The 25,545-nt window shown below is 44.1% G+C and overlaps 1 protein-coding gene across 2 annotated transcripts in view; it reads right to left on the bottom strand.

Annotated features, from left to right (window-relative positions):
• Nucleotides 1-24,465, bottom strand: part of SLC24A3 (solute carrier family 24 member 3) — a 217,894-nt gene extending 193,429 nt beyond the window's left edge. The window contains exon 1 of one of the 2 annotated variants that reach the window (XM_070746994.1): nucleotides 24,009-24,465. In XM_070746994.1, the coding sequence (XP_070603095.1) occupies nucleotides 24,009-24,153 (145 nt within the window). In that variant the 5' untranslated portion in view covers nucleotides 24,154-24,465. The remainder of the gene's footprint in view (nucleotides 1-24,008) is intronic. The other variant, XM_070746993.1, reaches the window with a different exon arrangement.
• Nucleotides 24,466-25,545: the final 1,080 nt, after the last annotated feature.

The raw sequence follows: 25,545 nt of genomic DNA, 5'->3' as shown, positions 1-25,545 counted from the left end.
GAAGGAACGGAGAGGCTGTCTGCGAGGCCCTGCTAGGACAGAGGAAATGGCCGCCAAATGGCGACGGATAGTGCTGGTGGAAAGGCCTTGATGGAAACCTTTCATAAGGAAGGATATGATCCTGTGAATGGGGATGCACAGGGGAGATAAACCTTCCTGTAAACACCACTGGTGAAACTTGGACCATGTATGGTCGTAGATCCGATTGGTCGATCCTCTCCTGGCCTTTAAGATGACCTCCACTGTGTCGGGGTCGTGTCCTCGCAGCTCTAAGTCTCTCCTGATAATAGCCAGGCGGTGAGGTGGAACCACTCCGGGTCTGGATGGAATGAGGCCCCCTGCCGTAGCATATCCTCCGAAACGGGGAGTCGCCAGGGGTCCTGAACGGACAGCTGCTGGAGGTCCGCAAACCAGGGCCGGCGGGGCCAATGAGGGGCGATCAGGATTACTCGAGCCCTCTCGATGATGATCTTGTGAATCACGTCCGGTAGGATTGGTATTGGAGGGAAGGCGTATAGGAGTCCTGGAGGCCAGGGGCTCTTGAGGGCATTGGTTGCCTCTGCTCCCGGGGCTGGGAACCTGGAGAAGAATCGAGGGAGCTGGGCATTCGCTTCGGTCGCAAATAGATCCAGCACTGGGAGGCCGAATCTGAGGCCGATCTGTTGGAACAGTGCTTGGTGGAGATTCCACTCTCCTGGGTCTATAGTTGCTCGAGAGAGCCAGTCCGCCTGGACGTTGAGGCTCCCCGAGATGTGATCGGCTAGGAGCAACTGAAGATGCTTTTCCGCCCAAAGGCCTAACTTGAGGGCCTCCCTCATGAGAGCCTTGGATCTTGTGCCTCCCTGTCTGCAAATGTGGCTTTTTGTGGCTATGTTGTCGGTGAGAATGAGAACATGTTGGTTGGAGATGCGAGGCTTGAACTGTTTTAGAGCTAGGGATACGGCTCTTAATTCTAGCCAATTGATGCGTCTGGAAGCCTCCTCTGGTGACCACGTGCCCTGGGCTATCATCCCCTGGGCATGGGCTCCCCATCCTGATAGGCTGGCATCTGTGGTGACGACAAATTGGTCCGGGCACCTGAAAGGAGATCCTTTGTCCATGGCCGGGGACATCCACCACTTGAGAGATCTGCGAACAATCGATGGAATGGCAATGCGACGACTTGAGTTGCTGTGCCCCGATCTCTGAAAGGGTAATAGAAGCCACTGTAGTTCCCTGGCGTGGAGACGATCCCAGGGAATGATGCCTATGCATGACACCATCTTTCCCAAAAGGGAGGACAAGGTTACTATGGGGACTGATTGCTGGAGTAAAATACGTGAAATCAACTCCCCTATGTTATGTTTTCTCTCAGGAGAGAGGAAAACCTGGGAGAATTCTGAATTAATGATGGATCCCAGGTGCAAAATGGAAGTAGAAGGCTGGAGGTGGCTTTTGTCAAAATTGATGGAAAAACCATGGTTCTGTAGAACTGACATGGTGACAGAAAGATCTACCTTTACTTCCTCTAGGGAATTCCCATGAACTAGAATGTCATCTAAATAACATAAAATGTGGATGGGCGAGGCCCTGATATAGGCCGCCAGAGACCCCAAAAGTTTTGTAAAGACTCTAGGGGCCGAGGAAAGACCAAATGGCATAGCTCTATACTGGAAATGTCTGCCCTGGAAGGAGAAGCGTAAGAATTTCCTGTGGCATTTGGCAATGGGGATATGGAGGTAGGCCTCAGTGAGGTCTAAGAAGACCATGAAATCCCCCGGATGAATAGCGGCTAAAATGGATGACAAGGAATGCATCTTGAACTTTCTATATTTGATGAATAGGTTCAGCTTTTTAAGATCCAAGATAGCTCTCCAACCTCCGGAGGTCTTAGGGACCATAAAAAGGATGGAGTAAAAGCCCCGGCCTCTCTGACCGGAGGGGACCGGCTGAATGGCTCTGATGGACAATAAATGGGAGATGGCTTCCTCCATTCGGCTACGAGCTGAGGAAGATCTGGGAGAGGGACAGGAAATAAAACGTTTAGGGGGGGGGGAAATGAACTCTAAAAGGAGACCCTTTTGTACTGTATCAATAACCCAGGGATCCTTGGAAGTGCGGCGCCAGCTAGAGGAGAAGTAAGCCAGGCAGCCACCTATGGGGACCGAAGGTGGTTTACCATCTAGGCTTTTTAGAAGCCCTGTTAGAGGACGCTCCTCTCTGGTAGCGGAATCCTTTACCCCTGGAGTTCCTACCTTGGGATCGAAAACGGGGGGAATACTGACCTGGATTTCTCTGATAGGTGGACGCCTGATCTTGTTGGCGCCCTGGGCGACAAAAGGACTGCGTTTTGGTGATCTTTTTGGTAGTCGGGCCCAATACTTTTTTCTTGTCCGTGGTTTCAGTGAGGAGTGGGTCCAGGAGATCTCCGAAGAGGAGATCGCGTTTCAATGGACCCAGGGCTAACTGCCACTTCTGACGTACTCCTGCTTGCCAGGGGCGAAGCCATAGAAGTCTTCTGGCCGTTGTGGAGGCCGTAATAGACTTGGCTGCGAATCTGGTGGATTGTAGTGTGGCATCAGCCACGTATTGGGCGGCCGCAAATACCTTGTTGAAGTCCTGTTGACCTCTTAAATCATCGGGAGGAATATGCTGTTGAAGTTGGCGAAGCCACAGGAGCATGGCTCTGGAAAAAAAGGAAGCAGCTGCGGAGCTTTTAATAGCCCAGGAGTCTGCGGTGAACCCTCTCTTGAGCATTTGTTCAATCCGCTTGTCCTCTGGGCGGAGAACCTCCTCTGCTTCGCCTGGAACGGCAGCCGCTGAGTGTAAGGTTTTGACAGGTTCATCAGGTTTAGGGTAGGATAGGAGATCCTCATAGGAAGGGGAGAGTTTGTACAATCTTTTGTCTTTGGTAGTGGGGTTAAGCCCAGATGCTGGGAACTCCCACTGCTTAAGCAAGGCATCTTTAAACAATTTTGGCATAGGGATTACCTCGTTATCCTCCTGTTCCTCTGTGAAGTAGGGTAAGTTCTCCTCCGGAGGGTCAGTGGATGTGGTGGCCTGCTTCTCTTGGGCCGCTAGCCCTGTGGAAACTCTAGCCTTGAGAAGGAGAGATTTGAACAATTGAGAGGGAAAAATAGTAACTGGAGGAGGAACCTTGATTTGGGATTCCTCATCGTCCGAGAGGCCTTGAAATGGATCCTCATCCTCTTCCATATCCTGATCATATTCATCCTGAGAAGAATCTGATTCCTCCTGAATTGGAGCTCTGGCAGCTGGAGGAGAACTCAAGGGGCGGGAGGGGCGAGGAGGTGGATGAGGTAAGGAGGGCACATTGATGGCAGAGAGTTTGGCATCAATGGCCTTGGACAACACAGAGAAAATAGATTGGAACTCTGGAGGTAGGCTAGAAATATCAGCAGGAATGGCAGAAGAATCTCTGAAGGTCTGAGAGGTTTCTGGCTGGGAGGAATCTTCAATAATATCTGGTTCCTCTGGACCTAAGCCCCATAGGTTAGGTTGGGGTCTGTTTAGGTTTGGCTCATCCAGAGATAACACAGTGACACCAGAAAGAGGCAGATTAGGAGCCTCTGGGGGGTCAGGACTGCTGAGCACTTGGGCCTGCACCTTCAAGCGTTTTGCTGATTTATCATGGATTTTTTGTAGGGCTTGGTCCCTTCTCTTCTCAGCCTTGGTGGTTTTGGTCAAGGGGTGGGCTCTTGAAGAAGAGTGGGCCGAGGCCTGGGGGATACTGGTAATCTCATCACCTGTAGGCCTGGCCTCTCTGGGACCCTGTGTGGTGCCTCTCTTGGGAAAGGAAGCCATAGTCTGACAATTAACAGAAGACAAGGCTTGAGCCAAAAGAAAACTGATTTAGGGGGGAGAAGAATTCCAAGGCTTTCCCAAGAGGAATGGGATCCTGCTCCTAGGCCTCGGAGCTGCTGCGACTTGAGGGCAATCTAGGCAAACCCAGAGTTCGTGTCCCCAAATACAGCATGGCCAGCCTCCCTAAACTTTAACTAAAGTAACCAAGGCACCCTGGTTGGAGGCTTAGCCGGTGGAGAATTAAGCCTGAGCGTCTCAAAGCCCACTCCAGGATCCAAGCGGTGGACTGAGGCACAAACGGCTGGCAGGAGGCCAACACGAGAGTACTGAATTAAAAGAGCGCGAAGGCCTTCGCGCCAAAATAACCGCTCCGTAAAATTTTTAAAAGAAGCGATCGGCTAAGTCCAGGAGACTAAGAAGGGAGCGTCTCACACCGCGGGAGGTAAAGCCCTTTAAAATAGTAATTATAGACTTGCCTAATGACCTCCAGGCCGAAGGATTGCTAATTAATCCAAAACCGGCAGCAGGAATAGTTAGCGGCGAGGAAAAGCCGCGGGAGACTAAACCGCTACTTCTCCCCTGAGAGAAAAGCCGAGCCGCAAAGGCTGGCGCTAATTAGGCAAGTACCAAAATTAAATGCAAGGATTTTTTACTGTTTTTGGAAGAAAGATCGAAGGGAAGGTGTTAGTAGTTGAACGAGCTATTCACAATAGTACCGCAGGATGCGAGAACTGAGCGAATTCTGGGAAGGGGCGGATCCAGCAAGCTTTTTTAACACTAGGCTCAGTTCCACCGGATTGGACATGAGCAACCCATGTGACTGCTGGACCCGCTCCTTCAGTACGGAGAATGCCATGAAGAACAATCAAAGGATCTGAGCAGGTTTAGCCTATAAAAAAGATGAGTAAGGCAAAATATGACAGCACATTTTAAATACCTGAAGGATTGCCACATAAAATATAGAATACAGCCACTGTATGTAACTTCTGAAGGCAGTAAGAATTAAAGAATTAAAAGTATGGGGAAGTACATTTAGGGGAGAAATAAAGAAGAATTTTCCGACTGCCACATGATGTGTTCTTCTTCTCTAGAGATCTTCAACTGGGTGATCGTCTGTCAGAGATGCTATAGTGATGTGATTGCAAACCTATGGCACACATGCCAGAGGTGACACACAGCGCTCTCTCTGTGGGCATGCAAGCTGCTACCCAAGTTCAGCTCCACCACACATTTGCCTGTGCCTCCCACCACCCAGCTGGTCTTTAGGTCTCTGCCATGCATATGGGTGGGGGGTGAGCACATGGTGGGAGGACATGCACATGTGTCACATGCACATGTGCCAGGGCGTGTGGGGCATATGCAAGGGTGCCACACATGCACATTGAGTTTTGGGAGTGTCAGGCATGTGTGCATTGGGACCTTTGTCTGGAACAGGTTAGCCATCACAGCTATAGTGGATCCTGAACCAAAATTAGATGACTACTATGGGTAACATCCCTTCTAACTCTATGTTTCTACGAGCCACTGTTTTTTCTCATATAGACAAATCCCAAAGTTTGCTTTTACAAATTTTGCTGTTTTTCACATTGTACTGCAGTTCCATACTGCACATTGTTATTGATATTTCTGAACAAAATTTTCAACATTTTACCAAGCTTTGGTGAAAAAGTACTCATCTCTAGTACTGCTATCCTTTGTCTCTCCTCCTCATAAATAGATTTTAGTTGTCAGATTCACAGAAGGAGACCTGGATATGCTCAGAGTCAGAAGTTAGATGCCTACTGAGAGGTCTCCTTGTTTCATTGGGTTCATCCTTGATGATATTGCTTTTAAACCCTGGTTTGACACTCAAAGTCACAAGATAGCACCAAGTCATTATCTAGCCATCATAATAGCTATCAGGTTACATCTAGAATCAAAAGAAGTAGAGTGAACACAAATTGCAGTTGTAGGAACATAAATAGGAGTAATCTATTGTATTTATATTCTGCTTATGTCCCTGTTTGGGGTTGGGCACTGAAAGGCTAAAATGCTGGGATGCCTTTGATCTTCTGATTCAAAATCTGTTTATGATTTTATGATGCTACTTTTGAAAAAGCATTCAAGAGAATCTTGCAATTTTTCCACCTCTTCCTACCTTTCAAAATTTCTTTTGAAGACTTGTGATCTGTTTAAGTTGCTGCATTGTTTGTTGGCAGTATCACATGGTCACTGTATGTCATTTTATTTACATATTACTGTAGATTTATTCATTAGATTTTTATCCCACCTCCTTTATAAGTAACTCAAGATGGTGAACATACCTAATCTTCCTTCTACTATTTTCCCCACAACAATAATCCTCTTTGGTGAATTAGGATGAGAGAGATTGACTGGCCCAAAGTCACCCAACTGGCTTTGATGTTTATTGCCTAGAACTTCAGGTTTCTAGGCCAGCACCTTAACCATTTTTTTTAAAACAAAAATTCCCTTCACACACTAAATAATAACAACAGAAAAAAAGGAGCCCTTTATCTTAAAACCTGAATTATAAAATATTCTCTAAAACAAAATGCTATCAACATGTTGATCTAAAGTTCTAAACCATGGCACAGAAGAAACAGATAACTAGGAAAAGATTATTTAATTCCTCAAGGTTATTGGCAGCTCACTTTGTAAAAACATTAATAATGGTAACAACATGACATTTTAAGAGCACTCAGCACAAAATCCATGCACCAAAGTATTCTAATTTAAGTATTGCAAATTGGAAAGGCAGATATTATTTTATCATAATCCCTTATTGACACAGACTGCAAGTTTATACATTCTTCTTCTACACACACTGTCCAAAATCCTTTCTGTATCCTTCCAACAATATTCTCCCAATATATAAATCCTTTATCTTAAGTCTCTACTAGATTTGTTGGTTTATGTTTAATTTTATTGCCTGGGTAATTTAATTTTTAATTTTTAATTTTACTTGTATTTTAAAAGCCTGACCTTGTACCAACTTTTTATTTTAATATTATTATTTTATTTTATTTATTTATCTCTGCATTTTATCACATTGCTTTTTTAATGATGTTTTTGTATGGTTGCTACATATTGTCATGTACCAGCTCAAGGTTGACTCAGCCTTCCATCCTTCTGAGGTCAGGAAAATAAGGACCCAGATTGTTGGGAGCAATATGGTGAATCTGTAAACCGCTTAGAGAAAACTATAAAGCACTGTGAAGTGGTATATAAATCTAAGTGCTATTGCCATACAACAGGTAAAGAATCCATTTTAAATGTAAAAAAATATATAAATCTGACTCTATACAGTGATACCTCGTCTTACAAACGCCTCGTCATACAAACTTTTCAAGATACAAACCCGGGGTTTAAGATTTTTTTGCCTCTTCTTACAAACTATTTTCACCTTACAAACCCACCGCCACCACTGGGATGGCCTGCCTCCGGACTTCTGTTGCCAGCGAAGCACCCATTTTTGTGCTGCTGCGATTTCCCTGAGGCTCCCCTCCATGGGAAACCCCACCTCCGGACTTCTGTGTTTTTGTGATGCTGCAGGGGAATCCCAGCAGTGCAAAAATGGGCGCTTTGCTGGCAACGGAAGTCCGGAGGTGGGGTTTCCCAGTAAGGGGATCCTCAGTGAAATCGCAGCATCGCAAAAACACAGAGGTCCGGAGGTGGGGTTTCCTATGGAGGGGAGCCTCAGGGGAATCCCAGGAGGTGCAAAAACGGGCACTTCGGCTGGCAAAAGGGGTGAATTTGGGCTTGCATGCATTAATCGTTTTTCCATTGATTCCTATGGGAAACATTGTTTCATCTTACAAACTTTTCACCTTAAGAACCTCGTCCTGGAACCAATTAAGTTTGTAAGACAAGGTATCACTGTATAGCTAAACAGTGGCTTGACCTCTGGAATAATCTGCCTCTAAGAATGATAAAGACTTGGGTGTCCTTCTCGATCCACAGCTCACATTAGAAAACATCTTCTCCAGGTCCTGTTGACTAAACAATGTCGTCTGGCAGGACCCAGGGGAACAGCCTTCTCTGTGGCAGCCCCAACCCTCTGGAACCAGCTCCCCCACAGAGATCAGAATTGCCCCCACCCTCCTTGCCTTTTGTAAGCTCCTTAAAACCCACCTCTGTCGTCAGGCATGGGGGAATTGAGATATTCCTTTCCCCCAGGCCTATACAATTTATGCATGATATGTTTGTGTGTATGTTTGGCTTTTAATAAGGTCTTTTAGCTATTTTAAATATTTTAAATATTAGATTTGTTATACGCTGTTTTATTATTGTTGTTAGCCTAGGGAGAGGGTCGGCATACAAATCTAATAAATAAGTAAGTAAGTAAGTAAGTAAGTAAGTAAGTAAGTAAGTAAGTAAGTAAGTAAGTAAACAAACAAAGAAAGAAACAAAGAAACAAATAAATTTGTCTATGTTTTATCTACCTAAACCAGTGGTGAATTGCTCCCCCCCAGTTTGTGCAGAAGAGTCTCACACGAGCATGCAAGCACATGTGAACTGGTACCAATGGGATTTAGAATCCACTACTGACCCAAACTTGTATAACCCCTCCCCCTTATCTATACAACCAGATAGAACTGCCTTGAACACCTTCCTCCAGTTTTCCCCATTCATATAAGGAGGATGGAAAGAAGATTTATTCTGGACAAGAAGGCTAGTGAACTGAATCGGTCTTTGTCTCTGAAGTAAGCAGGCATATAGACTCAGTATTGAGTTGTTTAATGTTCTGAGAAATCCGTCAGTGAACCAGAAACTCCCTATCTAATAAATTCAAATTTAATCCCCAACATTTCTTGCTAAAATCAAAACGCTGCAGGGACTAGGGCCAAATCCTGCTTGAGAGGCAAGGCAATCACTCAACAACTGCCAGAGCACCTCGTTTTTAATGTATGGAAAATTCATCTTTTCAAGATAAAGAATTGCCTTGGTCGAAAAGAGTTTTATTTTAATTTTGTGTAGTACAGCCAGTCCCGAGTAACGCTTTTTATTTTTTAAGATGTCATTTTAAACAGTGAGGTTCTTTGAAAAAACAGATGGTGTGTGTATGTTCAAAGCAAAAAACAAAACACCTCCAAAGAGATCCAAACAGCTGGGAGCAAGCATCCCTCTCAGCAAACACTCTCCATCAAACCACTTGCTCTGTGCCCAAAAAAGGAAATCTGTGTAATGTCTTTCAGTTGCATGCCTCATAATTAAAATTCACAAGCTTACCAAATATCAGGAATGGTATTCAGTATGCTAAAGCTACATTCAGACATTGTGCTTCAACAAGCTCCCCCGTGTTCAAATTTTGCATAAATTATGCAGCTGAAATAAAAATTGGGGGACCCAGGAGAGGCATTTGAAATGGAAAGCTCTGTTCGGCTAAAAAAATGTTTTTGCTGAATTCCTTAATTCCTTAATTCTAGGAGAATGGCTTGTTCACCTGACTCAGGTTTCTGAGTCCTGGGTTTTTAAGTACAGTACTAAATTCAGAGTCTACCCACCTTTGATTCAGGGCATCATCTTACATTATGATTGGGCTGGCTTTGAGTGAAGCCCTTCAAATTTCAACATGGCATCAGCTGATAAAATAATACTATGATAATAGCAACAGCAATAGCACTTAGGCTTATATACCACCACATAATGTTTTACAACAGTGGCCTCCAACCTTTGGGGTACCAGGGACCAGTTCCATGGAAAGAGGTTTTTCAGCGGACTGAAGATGGCATGGTTTTTATGCTGCCTGCATCCCATGGATGGGGCTTTGCTTGTTAGCGCAGCCCTTTGCTGGCATGCCACATAACAGTGCCAATCCATAGACTGGGGGGGGTGGTGGTTGAAGATCCCTGCTTTAAAGCATATTCTGGGCAGTTTATAATGTCCGCATATTGCCCCAACAATCTGGACCCTCATTTTATTGACCTTGGAAGGATAGAAGGCTGAAGCAACCTTGAGCCCTGTTAGGATCAAGCTCCAGCCAGAGTTTCCCTGATAAGATAATATGATTACAAGGAGCATGGTCAGAATTTTCCTGATGTATCACCCGAACATTCTGCCATCAACTTGATACAGATATGAAAATTCATTAGAAATGGGGCAGAGCCATTGCTTCAATACAGAAACCTGGGACAGGAGCACATATGCCTAGTCTCATATTTTGGGGTGTGCATTTTAGGGGAATTAAGGAGTAGGGCAGAGCTGTGTTTTGATGAAGCAGGATACGGAAAGCAGTAATTTCTTTATGTTTTGAAAATGCTCGTTGTAAACTTTCACTACAGATGTTTTTTAAAATTGTTCTCAGTGCAAAATGGTGAAAGACAATGTCCCAGCCTTTTAGCAAAAAAACCCCATCACAAGCCGAAGATGGATTTAGGGGGCAAAGCTAGGGGTGAAATGCTACCTGTTTGCCCCAGTTCGAGCATACCAGTAGCAGAGAACCACTAGCAGCAGCAGCGCAAGGGCCCACCCACCCACCTGGACATCACCATTTTCTTTTTTTAACCCTCTGCACATGCGCAAAGCAGAGGGTGAAAAAGCACATGTGACAGTAGTGCGTGCGTACAAAGTGTGTACTTCCAAACCAGATTTCACCACTGGGCAAAGTCTATTGCACACTTTCAATTTACACCTATCTTTCATCAACAGAATAATTAAATACTTAATCCAAGAAAGGTCTTTACTATTGTCCCCACATCAGGCTGTATTGTCATTTTGTGTAGAGATGATGTGCTGACTAGGCTAAGTGTGAGGGAGGGGTCATCAAACACATCATCAGTCACGAGACCCTTTTTACCCAACAAGAGATCTAAATCCAGCTTATCTTGAATTCCCTCTATGTTTATCCTCTGCTAATTTCCTTTGGCTGTTAGTAGTTCAGATTCTTGCAGACATCTTAAACTTGCAATAACTCATTTGAACCGCTTAGGTCTCCTAATTTCCCTGGTGCTCCCAATCATATCACCCTATCACTAGTATAGAAACTTCACTTGGGAGACTGTTGCTCAAGTCAAGTGATAGGGCACTTCTCTGTGGAGCAGCCAATAGGCTGCATGATCAAATCCTAGCTAGCATAACATTTCTTTATAACTGCTACATTACTCTGTGACTTTGTGACTTCCATATGGTTTCTATATATGGCAGATTGTGACATATTTTGTATAGTAGAAGCTATTAAAACAAACATATTTAGGCAACAATAGATATGTACATGGAAAGAACAGAAAATACAACCCCTATAATCCTAAATTCACTGTGTAGTATATACTGTATTCATGTTTGATATTTGTAGCTTCCTGAATTTCAAAGTTTTGATTCCTCTTACACAACATGCTTCAAACTCAACTACTGATAAACATGTATTGTTCTTAATTATATAAATATATAACTGTTATCATATTTAGTTGCATTGGACAGTTGTCAAATCTAAAGTTAATTACGAAAGGAGTAAGAGTAAGACGTTTCTTTGCCCCTACATGTGAGAAAGATAGTAGATGATGGATAGATAGATAGACAGACATGCAGACAGGCAGGATATATAGACATACAGGCATACAGATATGCACACATACAGAAAGACAGACAGACAGACAGATGTTAGATGGATGGATGGATGGATGGATGCCTAAAACTGTCTGAAATACATTATCTATCTATCTATCTATCTATCTATCTATCTATCTATCTAGGTAGGTAGGTAGGTAGGTAGTAAGTATTGCTGCCTATTCACCCATGGCAACTCAACTTACAGAATGTAAAATCTCATTTAAAACAATAAAACTTGTTTAATTAAACAATATTTTTAAACATAAAATGTTTAAAATAAATTAATATAATACAATAAAATCACGCCCACCCCATCCCCCACCCTGGCAACAGCAGATCACAAAAGTCATTTAATTATCTGCAATTATAACCCACCACCACCTCCTTCTGGAACCCATCCATTAGTAGGTACCAATCTAATAGGTCCTGCCTCCCAGGGGGCAGGGAAGATACAGGTCTTGAAAAACTCATTGCCACCAGACGGTGATCCAACCATGACAAGGGGACCAAGGACAGGTCTCTCTGTCAGATCTATAGGTCTACCTGACAGATCTGTCTTACTCTATACCAACAATGTTCCAATCCTACCATTAATATATGTAGATCATCCCCAGAAATCATCTCATTGGTTTAGCCCAACACTGTAGAAAGGAACAGCCACTTATTAACCATCAGAAATGAAAGCTGTAGTATTTTCTAACAGCACTTTCATATTCACTTCTGGATAACCAACGTTTAGAATAAATATAATGATTCATGTACCAAAAATATATGGGACTGTACATGAAGACCTCACAGAAGTTACAACTGGTCTAGAATGTAACATCACATACAGCATTGGATTGTCTCTAAGTTTGTTCATATTGCACCCTTTTATATGAGCTGCACTGGCTCCCAGTTTTCTTCTGAGTGCAATTTAAACTGCTGATTATATGTTTGAAGCTCTGCATAGACTGGGACCAGATTATTTGCAGGGCTGCCTCTTCCTGAAGACATCTGTCCATCTCCTCAGGGGAGATGCAGTATAGTGGACATGTTCCAAATCCCTTTCCTTAAATATTTATATATTGTGGTTCCTCAAAAGTGTGCTTGCTCTGTTGCAGCTCCTGCCCAAGGGAACACCCTCCTCCCTGAAGTCTGATAGTCTCCCACCCTTTTAACATTTTGGAAATCATGTAAAAGATGGCTCTTCCCTTAAGTGTTGGGATAAGACAAGGTCAGGGTGAGACAGGAATGTGGGTTCATCAATCAAATTTGGCTGTGGCACCAGCCATTTCTGTTTTTGTCAGGCCCAAGGCCAAAGATGACACAGTGAGATCCAACAGAATCCAATCCTTTATTTCATTGTGGACAGAATATTGCCAAACTAAAGCTATAACCATCTAAGCCAGTGGTTCCCAACCTGGGGGTCGGGACCCCTTTGGGGGTCAAATGACCGTTTCACAGGGGTCGCCTAAGACTATAGGAAAAGACAAAGTTCCTCAGGTGTTAGGAACTAAAGCTTCTATTCTGGCTCCTTGGAACATATTTTTACAATCCGACCAATCAAGCGTTTACAGTGGGGGTTTCCCTTTGACCTTCCTGCCAATCAGCTTAAAGCTCTGTTGGGAAAATTGGCGCTAGACTTAGGGTTGGGGGTCACCACAACATGAGGAATTGTATTAAGGGGTCGCGGCATTAGAAAGGTTGAGAACCACTGATCTAAGCTCTTACATATATCTTAAGGTGTGGCAACTATGAGCCTCTTCCCCCTCTCCCATTTAGCTCAGGACTGCAACTGCCTTAATCTGGGCCTCTCTCTGGGAAAGCTCTGACAGCGCCACCACCGCCACCACCACCACCCCACACACACATTGCTTCTCCAGGTTCACATTCCATAACTATTTTTAGTTTTATGGCTGTTGGCTTTATACTGTTTTATATTGTTTTATTGATTTAAGCACCAGAATTGTTTTAAGATGGGCAGCTACAAATATTAAACAAACCAACAAATCAGAATAGTCACTAGTTCACAGCATACATATCTCATTCAGATATAACTGGGAGAAAATGCCAGGCATGAGTAACAATTCAAAACAACTACCTTCATTTGCAAAACAATGAACTAAAGATCTGAACAGACCAGAAATAAAATGGGACTTGCATCTGAATTCACATATCAAACCAAACTATACAATAATTGTTGTGCAATTAATTGTTTGGTGCAGTTCAGTACACCTAGCTATTTGATTTCTACACTATGCTGTCTACACTTGTATGAGAACAAGATAGTTTAGCTTTCTCAACAGTCTTTTTCAACAAACCGATGAGAAAGGAACGAAGCATTAGAAAGTAGGCTAGAAAGACTTTGGTTGGGATTTTTACAAAGTCCACTGGGTAACTCTCAGGAAATATTTGAATTATTGTGACAATGAAATAATCCCGTGTAAACTTCTAGGGGAAAGGGTACAGTACAAATGTTCCATCTTGATAATAAAAATAATTCAATACAACATGTATACAATTTAGAAGACAGGAAGAATTAACAAGATAGCGGCCCTTTGAAGAATGATTCAAGAATTTATGGTAAAGAATGCATTGAAACAGAGATGTCAGAAATGTGACACCATTAGACACTTCAACAGGATATGTCATTGTATCAAGATCAGTAATGAGTACTAAATTAGTTTGCTACTGACTTGGGGGTGCGCTTGCACACATGCACAACTCTTCTGCTCATGCACAGAATCATCCCGGGTGGGTGGGTGGAGCCTACCACCACCACCACTACCGGTTCTAAGAACTGGTCTGAACCAGGAGAGCAATACACAGCTGATCAAGTCCTTTCATAGAGAAATGTCAAAGATAACTGATAGAAACAGCTAACCATAACTTAGTGACTTACTTATTTAGTTGATTATAGTATTTGTCAGCCACAACTGTCCCTACATGCAAATAATATTTATCTGTCATAATAAGTTGAATATACATTATTATGAATGGCACCAATGCCATACAGTTAAAGAAACTATCGCAGCTAAGGTAACCTTGTTATATATGGGTATGGGTACCTGGCAGGGGAATCTTCCACAAGTAGAGACTCATCCTCTAGTATGAGAATTGCAGGTTATAAATATTGGCCTAGCTCACTTATAATGCTAAAAATTGATGTGGTTTGTTGATATATTAACCATAATATTTTAATATGTGCACATAATACAGGATTTGTTTTAATCAGTTTATCAAGCAATAAAAAAGCCAGCCAGAGTCAGGATTAGAATTCATCCATCACATTAAGCTATAATTAATTGTGTCTGGATTTTGGTTTACCATATCTGAGCAATTTTTTCCACTGATCGTTTGCCCAGTTTGTGCTTTATTTTTTTCATTTATTTTGTCAGTAGCCCCTAGGATTGGCAACTTCAGAAACCAATCAGGAATAACCTTGATGGTTTCTTGATTAGACTATTGTTTTCCGCCTGATTGTCTGCCAGGCACTGATCCTGGTTTATCTGAATGTGGGGTGCAGGAGAGGATGGGTTGTGGTCTTTTTGTTTTCTTCCTTGGTTTTTAAAATATTATTATTATTTTCTTTTTTGAATTTGATCTGTATTTCGATTTAATTTGGATTTGAATTGGTAAAAGATGCTAATTCAAAAGAAGAAAACTATGCCCCCACCAAAATTGGCAAGGTACTGCATATAAACAGACAGCAGGTTCCGCACTCACCTCCACTGATGATGTTACCTATTGAATAATTAAATGTCTGAAATAAAGCAACCAGGTTCAGAGAGAACCAAAAGCTCTACTTTCTATCATGTTGTAGAGAATGTCATGATTCCATAGACCCAAATTTCAAAGAAACTCTTGCTGATCTTTTAAAAATAATGTGCCTATATCTGAAAAGCACTTTTTTGCCCTTCTACATGCATGTTGTTCTTTCACATGTGGCTACTTACGGTAAGTTATAAATAATTTCACACATTCATTTTTAAGATGTTGGTGCAGGATTAATGAATGTGCTCTAACTTATATACTGTGTGTGATGCATATACAAAATTTTCAGATATCATTGTATCAACAATATAAGATATGAGGCAAAACGTATTATGAATGAAAATGAATAGCAGTTGATTGAAGTATACGGATTGTGATGGCTGTCCAATTTCTTATTTAAAATCTCCAGTGATGGCAAACCACTTCTGAAAAGCCTTGTCAAGAAAACTTCAGTCAATAGATTCTTAGTCATCCAGGTCATGGTTGTCCCAAAGGTGCTTTTTCAGGAGGCAACTGGACTTCCTTGGTTTTTCTTTTGAAGACGTTTCACAATTATCAGCTGTCAGACTACCAGCTGTCTCCAAGAAATATAAATCCTTCAATTCCCCACTACCCTGTCAGAGCTGAAGATGCTTCTTGGATGAGAAGCAAAATGTCTTCAAAAAAACAACAACAACATGACTGAGAATCTCTACAGACTTTTAGCTATACAATTTGGGATGAACGCCTTTTGAACGGTGTGGAAGTAGGAATGGATTTCCAGAGAAAAATTGCAGAGTACAGGAACCAGGAGCATTACTTGGTGATCCTGATGGCACAGATGAACCTCCAAGTGCTTCAAGGACCCTTTAAAAGGACCCTTCACACAGTTTTGACGAAAATGATGAAGAGATCAAGGCCCCACTTGCTGAAAAGCATCACCTTCACCATGAGTATCAGAATGACACGTCATCAACAGCTAAGAAAAATGCTTTCAACAACACTCGCAGGATCGTACAGAGCAAGCTTCGCAAAGATGCAGGACTGAGTACCAAAGAAGATGAAATCCAGACGTTTGCCAATAGAAATGATGTTAAATGGTTCTATGAAGCCCTCAGATCCATGTATGGACGTCAGCCCTCAGGGAGCTCCCCTCTACTGGTAAGCAGGTGCAACTCTCATCATTGAGAAACCCCTGATTCTACAGTGTCGGGCTGAGCACTTCCAATCTGTATTGAACTGCCCATCTTCCATCAACAATGAGGCGATCAACAGAATGCCCCAGGTGGATATCAACCACAGCTTAGACTCCCCACCATCAAAGATTGAAACCCTACAGGCCATCAACCATCTCTCCAGTGGCAAGGCCCCAGGATCTGATGAGATACTAGCAGAGATCTATAAGGATGTTGGTGCAGTGCTTGTCAACAAACTCACTCAGCTATTCCAGTCTTTCTGGAATCAAGGAACCATTCCTCAGGAACTGAAAGATGAGTCTATCACACACCTCTACAAGAGGAAAGGGAATCGACAAGTCTGGGATAATCATAGAGGAATATCACTGCTTTCCATCACAGGCAAGACCCTTGCATGAGTGTTGCTAAACCACCTGACTGACCACCTGGAACAGAATCTATTGCCCGAAGCACAGTGCAGTTTCCATGGACATGATCTTCACAGCCTGACAGCTCCAAGAGAAATGTCAAAAGCAGAATCGTGAATTGTAAATGGATCTCACTAAGGCTTTTGAAACTGTCAGCCGTGAAGGCCTGTCGAACATCATGGCAAAGTTTGGGTGCCCTGATAAATTCATCCTGATGGTACGGCAATTTCATGACAACATGACGGCCCATGTGCTGGACAATGAAGAAGCTTCAAAGTCCTTTTCCATCACAAACAGTGTCAAGAAAGGATGTGTGTTGGTACTGACCTTGTTCAGCATAATGTTTTCAGCCATGCTGTCAGATGCCTTCCAGAACAGTTCCTTGGGAGTTAGCCTGAGATACAGGACCAATGGGAAACTGTTCAACTGTGAAAACTCCATGCTTTCTCCAAGATAAAGGAGACTGTGCTACATGCAGTGTTCCCTCTAATTTTTTTTTTTGGGGGGGGCGGAAAAGTATAGTGTCTGAGCGGCAGTCCCTTCGGGACTGGGCGGCACAAAAATAATAAATAAATAAACAAACAAACAAACAAACAAATAAAAAACCCACCCTGTTTTGCCTCAGAAAATTTCAAAATAAAATACTGTACTGTGTGTCTATAACAGTGAGCTCATAATAGGGCAACTCTATCAATATCAAAATGCCACTCAAATAGTTGGGATAGTTTCAAACTAGATTTTGATTTTCTTTCTCTCTTCCTTACTCCCATTCTTTTTCTTTCTCTTTTCCTTCCTCTTTTTTCTATCTGTTTCTCTCTCTTCCTCTCTCTCTCCTTCCCTCTCACTCTTTCCCTCTCGGCTTCTGGGCAGGTTTAGAAAACTCTGAGTTGATGATGATTTTTAAGTGAGCGATTGCTCACTGCTCAGCTTAGAGGGAACTATGGCTACATGACCTCCTCTTTGCTGAGGACTGTGCCCTGAATGCTGGATCAGAACAGGAAATGCAAGCCAGTGTGAATAATTTTGCAGCAGCATGCAACAACTTTGGTCTCCTTATCAACATAAAGAAGACTGAAGTTATGCATCAGCCAACTCCAAAAACCAAATACCAAGAGCCCACCATCACAATAAAGGGACAAAAGCTACAAGCAGTGGACCAATTTACATAACTTGACAGCACCCTCTCCCATACAGTTACAATCGACATTGAGGTCAACTGCAGAATTGCCAAGGTTAGCTCTGCATTTGGCAGATTAATGACCAACGTGTGGGACCGACATGGAATAAGCCTTGCTACAAAGCTCAAAGTCTACTGAGCAGTAGTGCTAAGCAGTGTTCCCTCTAATTTTTTTGGGGGTGGGCGGAAAAGTATAGTGTCTGAGCGGCAGTCCCTTCAGGACTGGGCGGCACAGAAATAATAAATAAATAAATAAATAAATAAATAAACAAACAAACAAACAAACAAACAAACAAACAAAAACCCACCCTGTTTTGCCTCAGAGAATTTCAAAATAAAATACTGTACTGTGTGTCTATAACAGTGAGCTCACAATAGGGCAACTCTATCAATATCAAAATGCCACTTAAATAGTTGAGCTAGTTTCAAAATAGATTTTGATTTTCTTTCTCTCTTCCTTACTACCATTCTTTTTCTTTCTCTTTTCCTTCCTCTCTTTTTTCTATCTGTTTCTCTCTCTTCCTCTCTTCCTCTCTCTCTCCTTCCCTCTCACTCTTTCCCTCTCAGCTTCTGGGCAGGTTTGGAAAACTCTGAGTTGATGATGATTTTTAAGTGAGCGATTGCTTACTGCTCAGCTTAGAGGGAACTATGATGCTAAGTACCCTATTGTATGCCAGTGAGACTTGGACCGTATACAGGAAACATGCTAAGCAATTGAATTACTTCCACATTATCTGCCTACGTAGAATTCTGAGGATCCCATGGCAGGATAAGGTGCCTGACATGGAGGTCCTCTGCAGAGCAGGCCATCAATTCCCATCCTACTGATGAAAGGCAAGACAAACTGGGCAAGCCATGTTGCTAGCATGCCAGACCATCACATCCCTAAACAGCTCCTCTATGGATAGCTGTCTAAAGGAAAGCGATCGCATGGGGGACAAAAGAAGCAATACAAAGACACGTTGAAAGCCTCCTTCAAGTCCCTCGATATCAACACCACCTCCTGGGAAGACCTGGCACAAGATCCACCAACACGGTGCATGCTGACCCACCAAGGCTGCCAGACATCTGACATTTAACATTCATAGCAGAAGAGAAGCGAGCACTCCGCAAAGCCAGAGCTGCAAATGCTGTGACAATGATGCCCATACATGTCTGCTCAACATGTGGCAGAACATTTCGTACCCGTATAGGCCTTACCAGCCATCTGCGGACATATTGTGTACAGCCCACAACCCATTAGATGTCAAGGTCCTCTTTGAATATGATGGGTGAACATCAAAAGGATGAAGATTAACAGCTGTCTGCAAAGAATATAAATCCTCCCATTCCCCATTATACTGTCAGAGCAGAAGAAGCTTCTTGGATTAGAAACAAAACGTCTTCAAAAGAAAAAACAAAAAAGTCCAGTTGCCTCCTGAAATATTCAGGGACTTGTCTAGGTAGCTTCCAAAAATTGGACACAAGTGAACAGAAGATCAATCTGTCTTTATCTGTATCAATATAGAGATGGTAGAATTAGAAGTAGAGGTAAAAATAGATATAGCGATAGAGATGATAGAAACAGAAATAAATATACAATAATAGAAATAGAGATAGAGACGATAAAGAGTTGAAACAGGCACACACTTAAAACAAGAGTATCAGTTTGGTGTAGTGGTAAAGGCTGGGTAATTTTGGACAATTCATTTTCTCTGAGCTCAAGGAAGAAGACAATGGCAAATCACTTCCAAAAATCTTGCCAAGGATACTGCAGACACTAGACAGTTGCCAGGAGTTAACACTCATTTAAAAGCATGCATACATACACACACGCACAAACTTTGAAAAAGTTTTCCTTTCTCTGCCCTTGTTGGTAGGATTCCATCTCCCCTTCTCTGAAACCCTTAATACTGAAGCAGTAATACCGGTAGAATGGGACTGTCCAGGAATTAGCACTTTCACAGGTAGCAACACAGCTTTGTTAAAAAGACAGCAGAGCCTCTTGTATGTTCTTTGGCATGCCAAGTCTACTGGTAGCTTGCAGATAACATGCTACTCTGCACTACAATAGCCAAGAGTTCCATTGTTAAGTGATGCAGTCATAAAGTATAACATATATCCACATTGCTAAGTCCCAGTTGCTATTGTAAAATTAGGACCACATTGGTCATTAAGTAAGGATCTTACATGATCACAGCTTCTGACTTCCTGCCAGCTTCCCCATTGATTTGTTTGTGGGAAGTTGGCAGGGAATGTTGAAAACTGGGACACTATAACAGCCAAAACAGTGAGGATTCATCATAAGTCATTTTCATTCGGAGCCATTGTAACTTTGAATGGTCACTGAATTTAAAAAAATGATTGTCACCTAAGGACTACATATAAGTGGGATATACTCTAACACAAGTATGGTCAAAGCTGTATGCATACTGCAGAACAAATCTCTCATGTTTTCTAGTTCAGGTAACATGCATAAGTTCTCCAAGACACAAATCAAGATCAGGTTTTTGTAAAACTAGACCACTCTCACATTCCTCAATGGGTAAACAAGAACTCCAGAGAACACAGTAACCCTAGTAGGGGCAAGACAAATAGTCTACTTCTGATACATTTGCTCAGTTTTCCACTGTATGCCCTCACAATTGAAACGTGTTGACTTGAGTTCAACCATTCACTTTCCCAGGGCTATGTATGTGCCTCAGTGACTTTTATGCATGATATGAAGCATGAACTATAAGCAGATGAATTTTCTTTTGTTCAGAGGTAAGTGAGATATTGCACACAGCTTTTCCCTTCACAAAATCCAGCCTCATAGGGAAATTGCGAGAGATACCTAATGAAGAGCCTTTCCACTAGTTATGCAACCGTAGTGGAACAGATACATGCAATTCCTGAAAATGCTGATCGGCTGTTACAGTGGTGCTAAATGACCTGGAATTTCAGATACTTCTATGAAAATCCAGAATGAACTAACTACAGCTGGTTGAAGTAACATCAGAAAATCATGGTTCCCAAGAATTTTAAACTTGAAAAAAATAATACAAGACTGCTCTTGTTGACTAGCAAAGCAATGCATGGAAATGTTTAAATCTCTGTCATGAACCTACAAAGACACACCTTCTCTGCCATCACCTGTACCCATATAGTGAATCATTAGTATCTGCCCCATTGGGAAAAAAAACCCCTCCAAGACAATGCATGTGCTCAATGCAGAGATGCTAAGAATAATTGTTATGAAATGGTAAAAACATAAGGTTGTACATTGGTGAAGAACTAATTGATCTATTCTGTCATTTCAACTAAAGAATCAGTTTATGTCATTTAAATGTCAATAAAACTATTCAGAGTACTCCAATTTTTTAAAAAAATGTGTATTTATTATGTTATCTGCTATTCAGTACCACATCAGTCTGTATGGTTTCACTAGATAAGATCTACCTAAGGTATACAAAAATAAGTCTTGCTGATTTAAGGACAAGAAAAGCTGAAAAAATTGCAGCTTGCTCTAAAATACTCAACTTAATGACATTCATGGAGGGAAGACTAATTATCTTTTTCCATATCAAGCTGGAAGAGATTACTGGGCTATTAGGTGAAGACTAGTAACAGCACTAGTAGATGCTTAAACCCACTAAATTCTTTTTTTTCACCCCTCTCTACTAGTCAAGGTGGAATGGGGAACAGCTAAGAAGAATGGAGCATAAGGTACTGTTTGGAGGAAAGATTCATTATTGACACTTTGAAAAGATATTATTAATACAGTGATCCCTCTACTATCGCGAGGGTTCCGTTCCAAGACCCCTCGCGATAATCGATTTTTCGCGATGTAGGGTTGTGGAAGTAAAAACACCATCTGCGCATGCGTGCCCTTTTTTTCTATGGCCGCGCATGCGTAGATGGTGGAGTTTGCGTTCCCCGCCGCCCACGCAAAGGGGAAACCCCGATTCGGCTCCTCGCTGCTGCTGCGCTACCGAGCAGATCAGCTGCTGGGCAGCCGAAGGAACCTTCCCTGGGTCTTCCCCCTCTTGCTGGCGGGCGGGCGAGCGGCGGGCATCAGCGAGGAGCCGGGGTTTCCCCTTTGCGTGGGCGGCCGAGAAGACCCAGGTTGGGGGTTCGGGGGGGTGCTGGGAAGCCCCCCAGGCCAGCTGCGACCTTTTAAACCAGCCGCGCCGCTTCCCAGATGAGTCCTGAAGCCAAATGCGGAAGTTCGCCTTTGGCGTTTGGCTTCAGGACTCAGCTGGGAAGCGGCGCGGCTGTTTTAAAGGGTCGCAGCCGGCCTGGGGGGCTTCCCAGCACCCCCCGAACCCGGGTTGGGGGCTCGGGGGGGGTGCTGGGAAGCCCCCCAGACCGGCTGCGACCTTTTAAAACAGCCGCGCCGCTTCCCAGCTGAGTCCTGAAGCCAAACGCGGAAGTGGGTTTTTTTTAATTAATTTTTTTTTTTAAATCGCGATATAGCGTTTCGCGAAGATTGAGATCGCGAAACTCGAGGGATCACTGTATATGATTTTATTAACTGCACAAGCCTAAACATATCTTCTTAATAGGCCCACCGAATTCAGCTAGGCATATTTCTAGCCAGAAAATGAGTACAAGAATGCAATCTAAATATTACAGCCTTCTAAAAGCATGCATTAGATCACAAGCTGAATGAAGGTCAGTTTAGTAATATATGCAGTTTGGCTACAATCCCACAGTGAAATGTGCATACAGGTCCTTCAATTGTAGGAATCCAAGCCAAATCCTAGCTTTTCCATTTAACACTTATCCAGTAGTTCCTTCGGTCACTGGAGAAAGTTCCATAGCCAGGGATAACCCAGAAGTCAGTGAAGCGAAAAGCAAATTTCAGGCCAGCCCTGGTGATTTAGTGGTCATATTTGTACAATATGCTAAACCAGGGTTAATTGAAACACAGTTTATTCAGCCACATTCCCTAGGTTCTTTTAAATTACTGACCCCTCACTGGATGGAGGTCACACAACATGCTAAGTTAAAATACAGTTAGCCAGTATTAGGCAAATTCAATGAATCAGGTGGAAACTCCAAATTTATTTTCCCCCAATTTTCTTCAGTAAGTCATGTTTCAACCTCCCAGGGAATATTTCTGGGAGGGGGGGACATTATTGGAACTGGTGACTGAGCAGGCAAGTACACAGCTCATTCCAATGGGGCTGGCATAGGAGAACTTCAGGGAAGGGAAGGGAAGGGAAGGGAAGGGAAGGGAAGGGAAGGGAAGGGAAGGGAAGGGAAGGAAAGGAAAGGAAAGGAAAGGAAAGGAAAGGAAAGGAAGAACCTAACATTCCACAATTGTTGAAGGTGGAATGTTAGGGTGTGTGTGTGTATATGTTTTAATTGGGTTATTAATGGATGTTGTTATTGTTTTAGAATCTGTTTTTACTGTTTTAGAATTATTTTTCTACATTGGAAGCCACCCAGAGTCCTTCGGGAGTCGGGTGGCCTATAAATTACGTTAAATTAATAAAATAAATAAATAAACTGCCGAGCCCGCTCGCCGGTTCGGCCATCCGAGTCGCCTGCAAGCCTACAAGCGAAGGCTCCCGCAACGCCCGTTCCCTTGTCCGCGGCCTGGAGTCCCAGAACGGCACCTGTCAGGTAGGGCGAGCGGAGGAAGGAAAGAAGACCCCGAGAACCCCCCCAAAGACTCTGCAGGTAGGGAGAGCTTCCCGCTCCCCGCCCCCTGCATTTGGGAAACCGCCCCCCTCCCTAGGCAGGACACCCAGAGGTGGGCTGCTGAGATGGAACGGTGACGTGCGCTCGCCCCCCGTGGCTCTGAGGCAGTGTTTCTCAACCTTGGCCCCTGGAAGATGTGTGGACTTCAACTCCCAGAATTCCCCAGCCAGCAGGTTGAGAAACACTGCTCTGAGGGCTTGCGGAGTCCGGCGCAACCCTGCCACTGCACCTGGGCAGGGAGCGAAATCGCGCGCGGACACGCAGGGGCGCCCAGGTGCAGTGGCAGAATTGCGCCGAACTCCTCAAGCCCTCAGCAGCCCACCTCTGACTGGACACCCTATCACCAAAGCCCCCGACCCTTCTGTGGGAGTCCGTTCTTCGGGCGCGCCCCCTCCCCGCCGAACTGCTCTCTCCGCGACCCCTCAGGTTCATTCCCCGCCCCGCCCCCCGCGCGCCCCGCTTCTTCTCACTCACCGGCTGAGGCGTCTGAGCGGCCTGCCCGGGTGCACGCGAGCAGCAGGAGCCCCAGCAGCGAGGCCAGGAGGCACAGCTGCCCCGCGCGCAGCCCTTTCCCGCGCCGCCAAGCTCGGCCCCTCTTCGGTAGTGGCGGCGGCAGCATCTCTCAACGGACGTGCAAGAGCGCCCAACGAAGGATGCCGGCTGGCAGGTCCCCCGGAGAGGCGAGGCGAGAAGCGCCCGGGCGTCCGCCGTCGGGAGGCGAGCCGAGCCGAGCCGCTCACGCCGAGCCGCTTCCGAGGGCTGTTGGCCGGAGGGTGCGCGGCTGCTCGGCGAGGGCGAGGCGCTGCGCCATGCATAGGCAGGGCTCCCCGGCTGGCGGCTGCTACGCTTTTGCGCTCTAAGCCGGCCTGGCAGCGGCGGAGATCCGTACGGTCGCGGGGCCCCCTTCTCGCCGATCGACTCCGCCCCCTCCGCGAGGCCGGGGGCGGGGTCGTTTTCGGGGCCGTCCCGCCTGCTGTCGCCGCCTCTTCTTGGGGAAACCGATGGACCGGCCGGGGAGCTCACGCCCCGTCCAGCCTGGAAAGCTTCGCGCGGCAAGCGGCTCCGGTCTCTAACGCAAAGCCTAGCCGCGACCAAAAGGTGGTTTGGGGCGAATTTAGGGCGCGGTTTCAATCTGTCTCCGGGTTTCCCTTCAACGTCTGCTGAAGGCGGCCAAAAGCAGTGAAGGGCTGTAACCCTGAGCATGTACAGAGTCCTTGACCCCGACCATTGAAGGGTGGCCCTCGTTAGGGTGCCTGATCTGTTGAGAGACGTAGTTGAATATGTGCATCCAACTGACATGAAAGAAAGAATCCGACGGGGGGGGGGAGAGAAAGCTGAATTAAGATGTGAATGGTGCTCAGGAGGTTGGCGTCCTGTCTGCAGTGTTAGGTCATAGCTCATTTCTATATAAGAGTCATCAGACAATCAGCTCAAATCATCTTGCCTGAACCAACTTTAAGGTAGGACGCCTGGTCCCTAAACAATTGTGATAAATGTGGCTTCCAAAGAAGGAAGAACTCTACTCCTGTCTTTCCCCTATGTTAAAAAAGGATTGTGGTTTACTTTTGCATATCAACCTCAATAATTCTATCCCTCTTCCCAGGTCTCTCTCTCTCTCTCTCTCTCTCTCTCTCTCTCTCTCTCTCTCTCTCTCTCTCTCTCTCTCTCTCTCTCTTTCCCTCTCTCTCCCCTTTTTGCTTTGTAAGCAATTTAGTCATCTAATTGTAATAAAGATTCTATTTTATTTTATTTATTTTATTTTATTTTATTTTGTCCAATACACAATACACATTGAAGAGGGTAGTCAAGTAGCAATATATATAAAGAAAAGGGTAGAAGAAAAGATATCAAAATAGAGGAGAAGATATATGAAAGGAAGAAAAGATAAAGGAGATAAAGGAGAGACAATTGGAGAGGGGACGGAAGGCACGCTAGTGCACTTATGCACGCCCCTTACTGACCTCTTAGGAACCTGGAGATGTCAATGGTGGATAGTCTAAGGCAGTGTTTC

This window comes from Erythrolamprus reginae, chromosome 3 (assembly GCF_031021105.1).
Source record: "Erythrolamprus reginae isolate rEryReg1 chromosome 3, rEryReg1.hap1, whole genome shotgun sequence".
Lineage (NCBI taxonomy): Eukaryota > Metazoa > Chordata > Lepidosauria > Squamata > Dipsadidae > Erythrolamprus > Erythrolamprus reginae.
The sequence above is the reverse complement of the archived record's forward strand: the minus strand, read 5'-3'. Positions and strand labels throughout refer to the sequence as shown.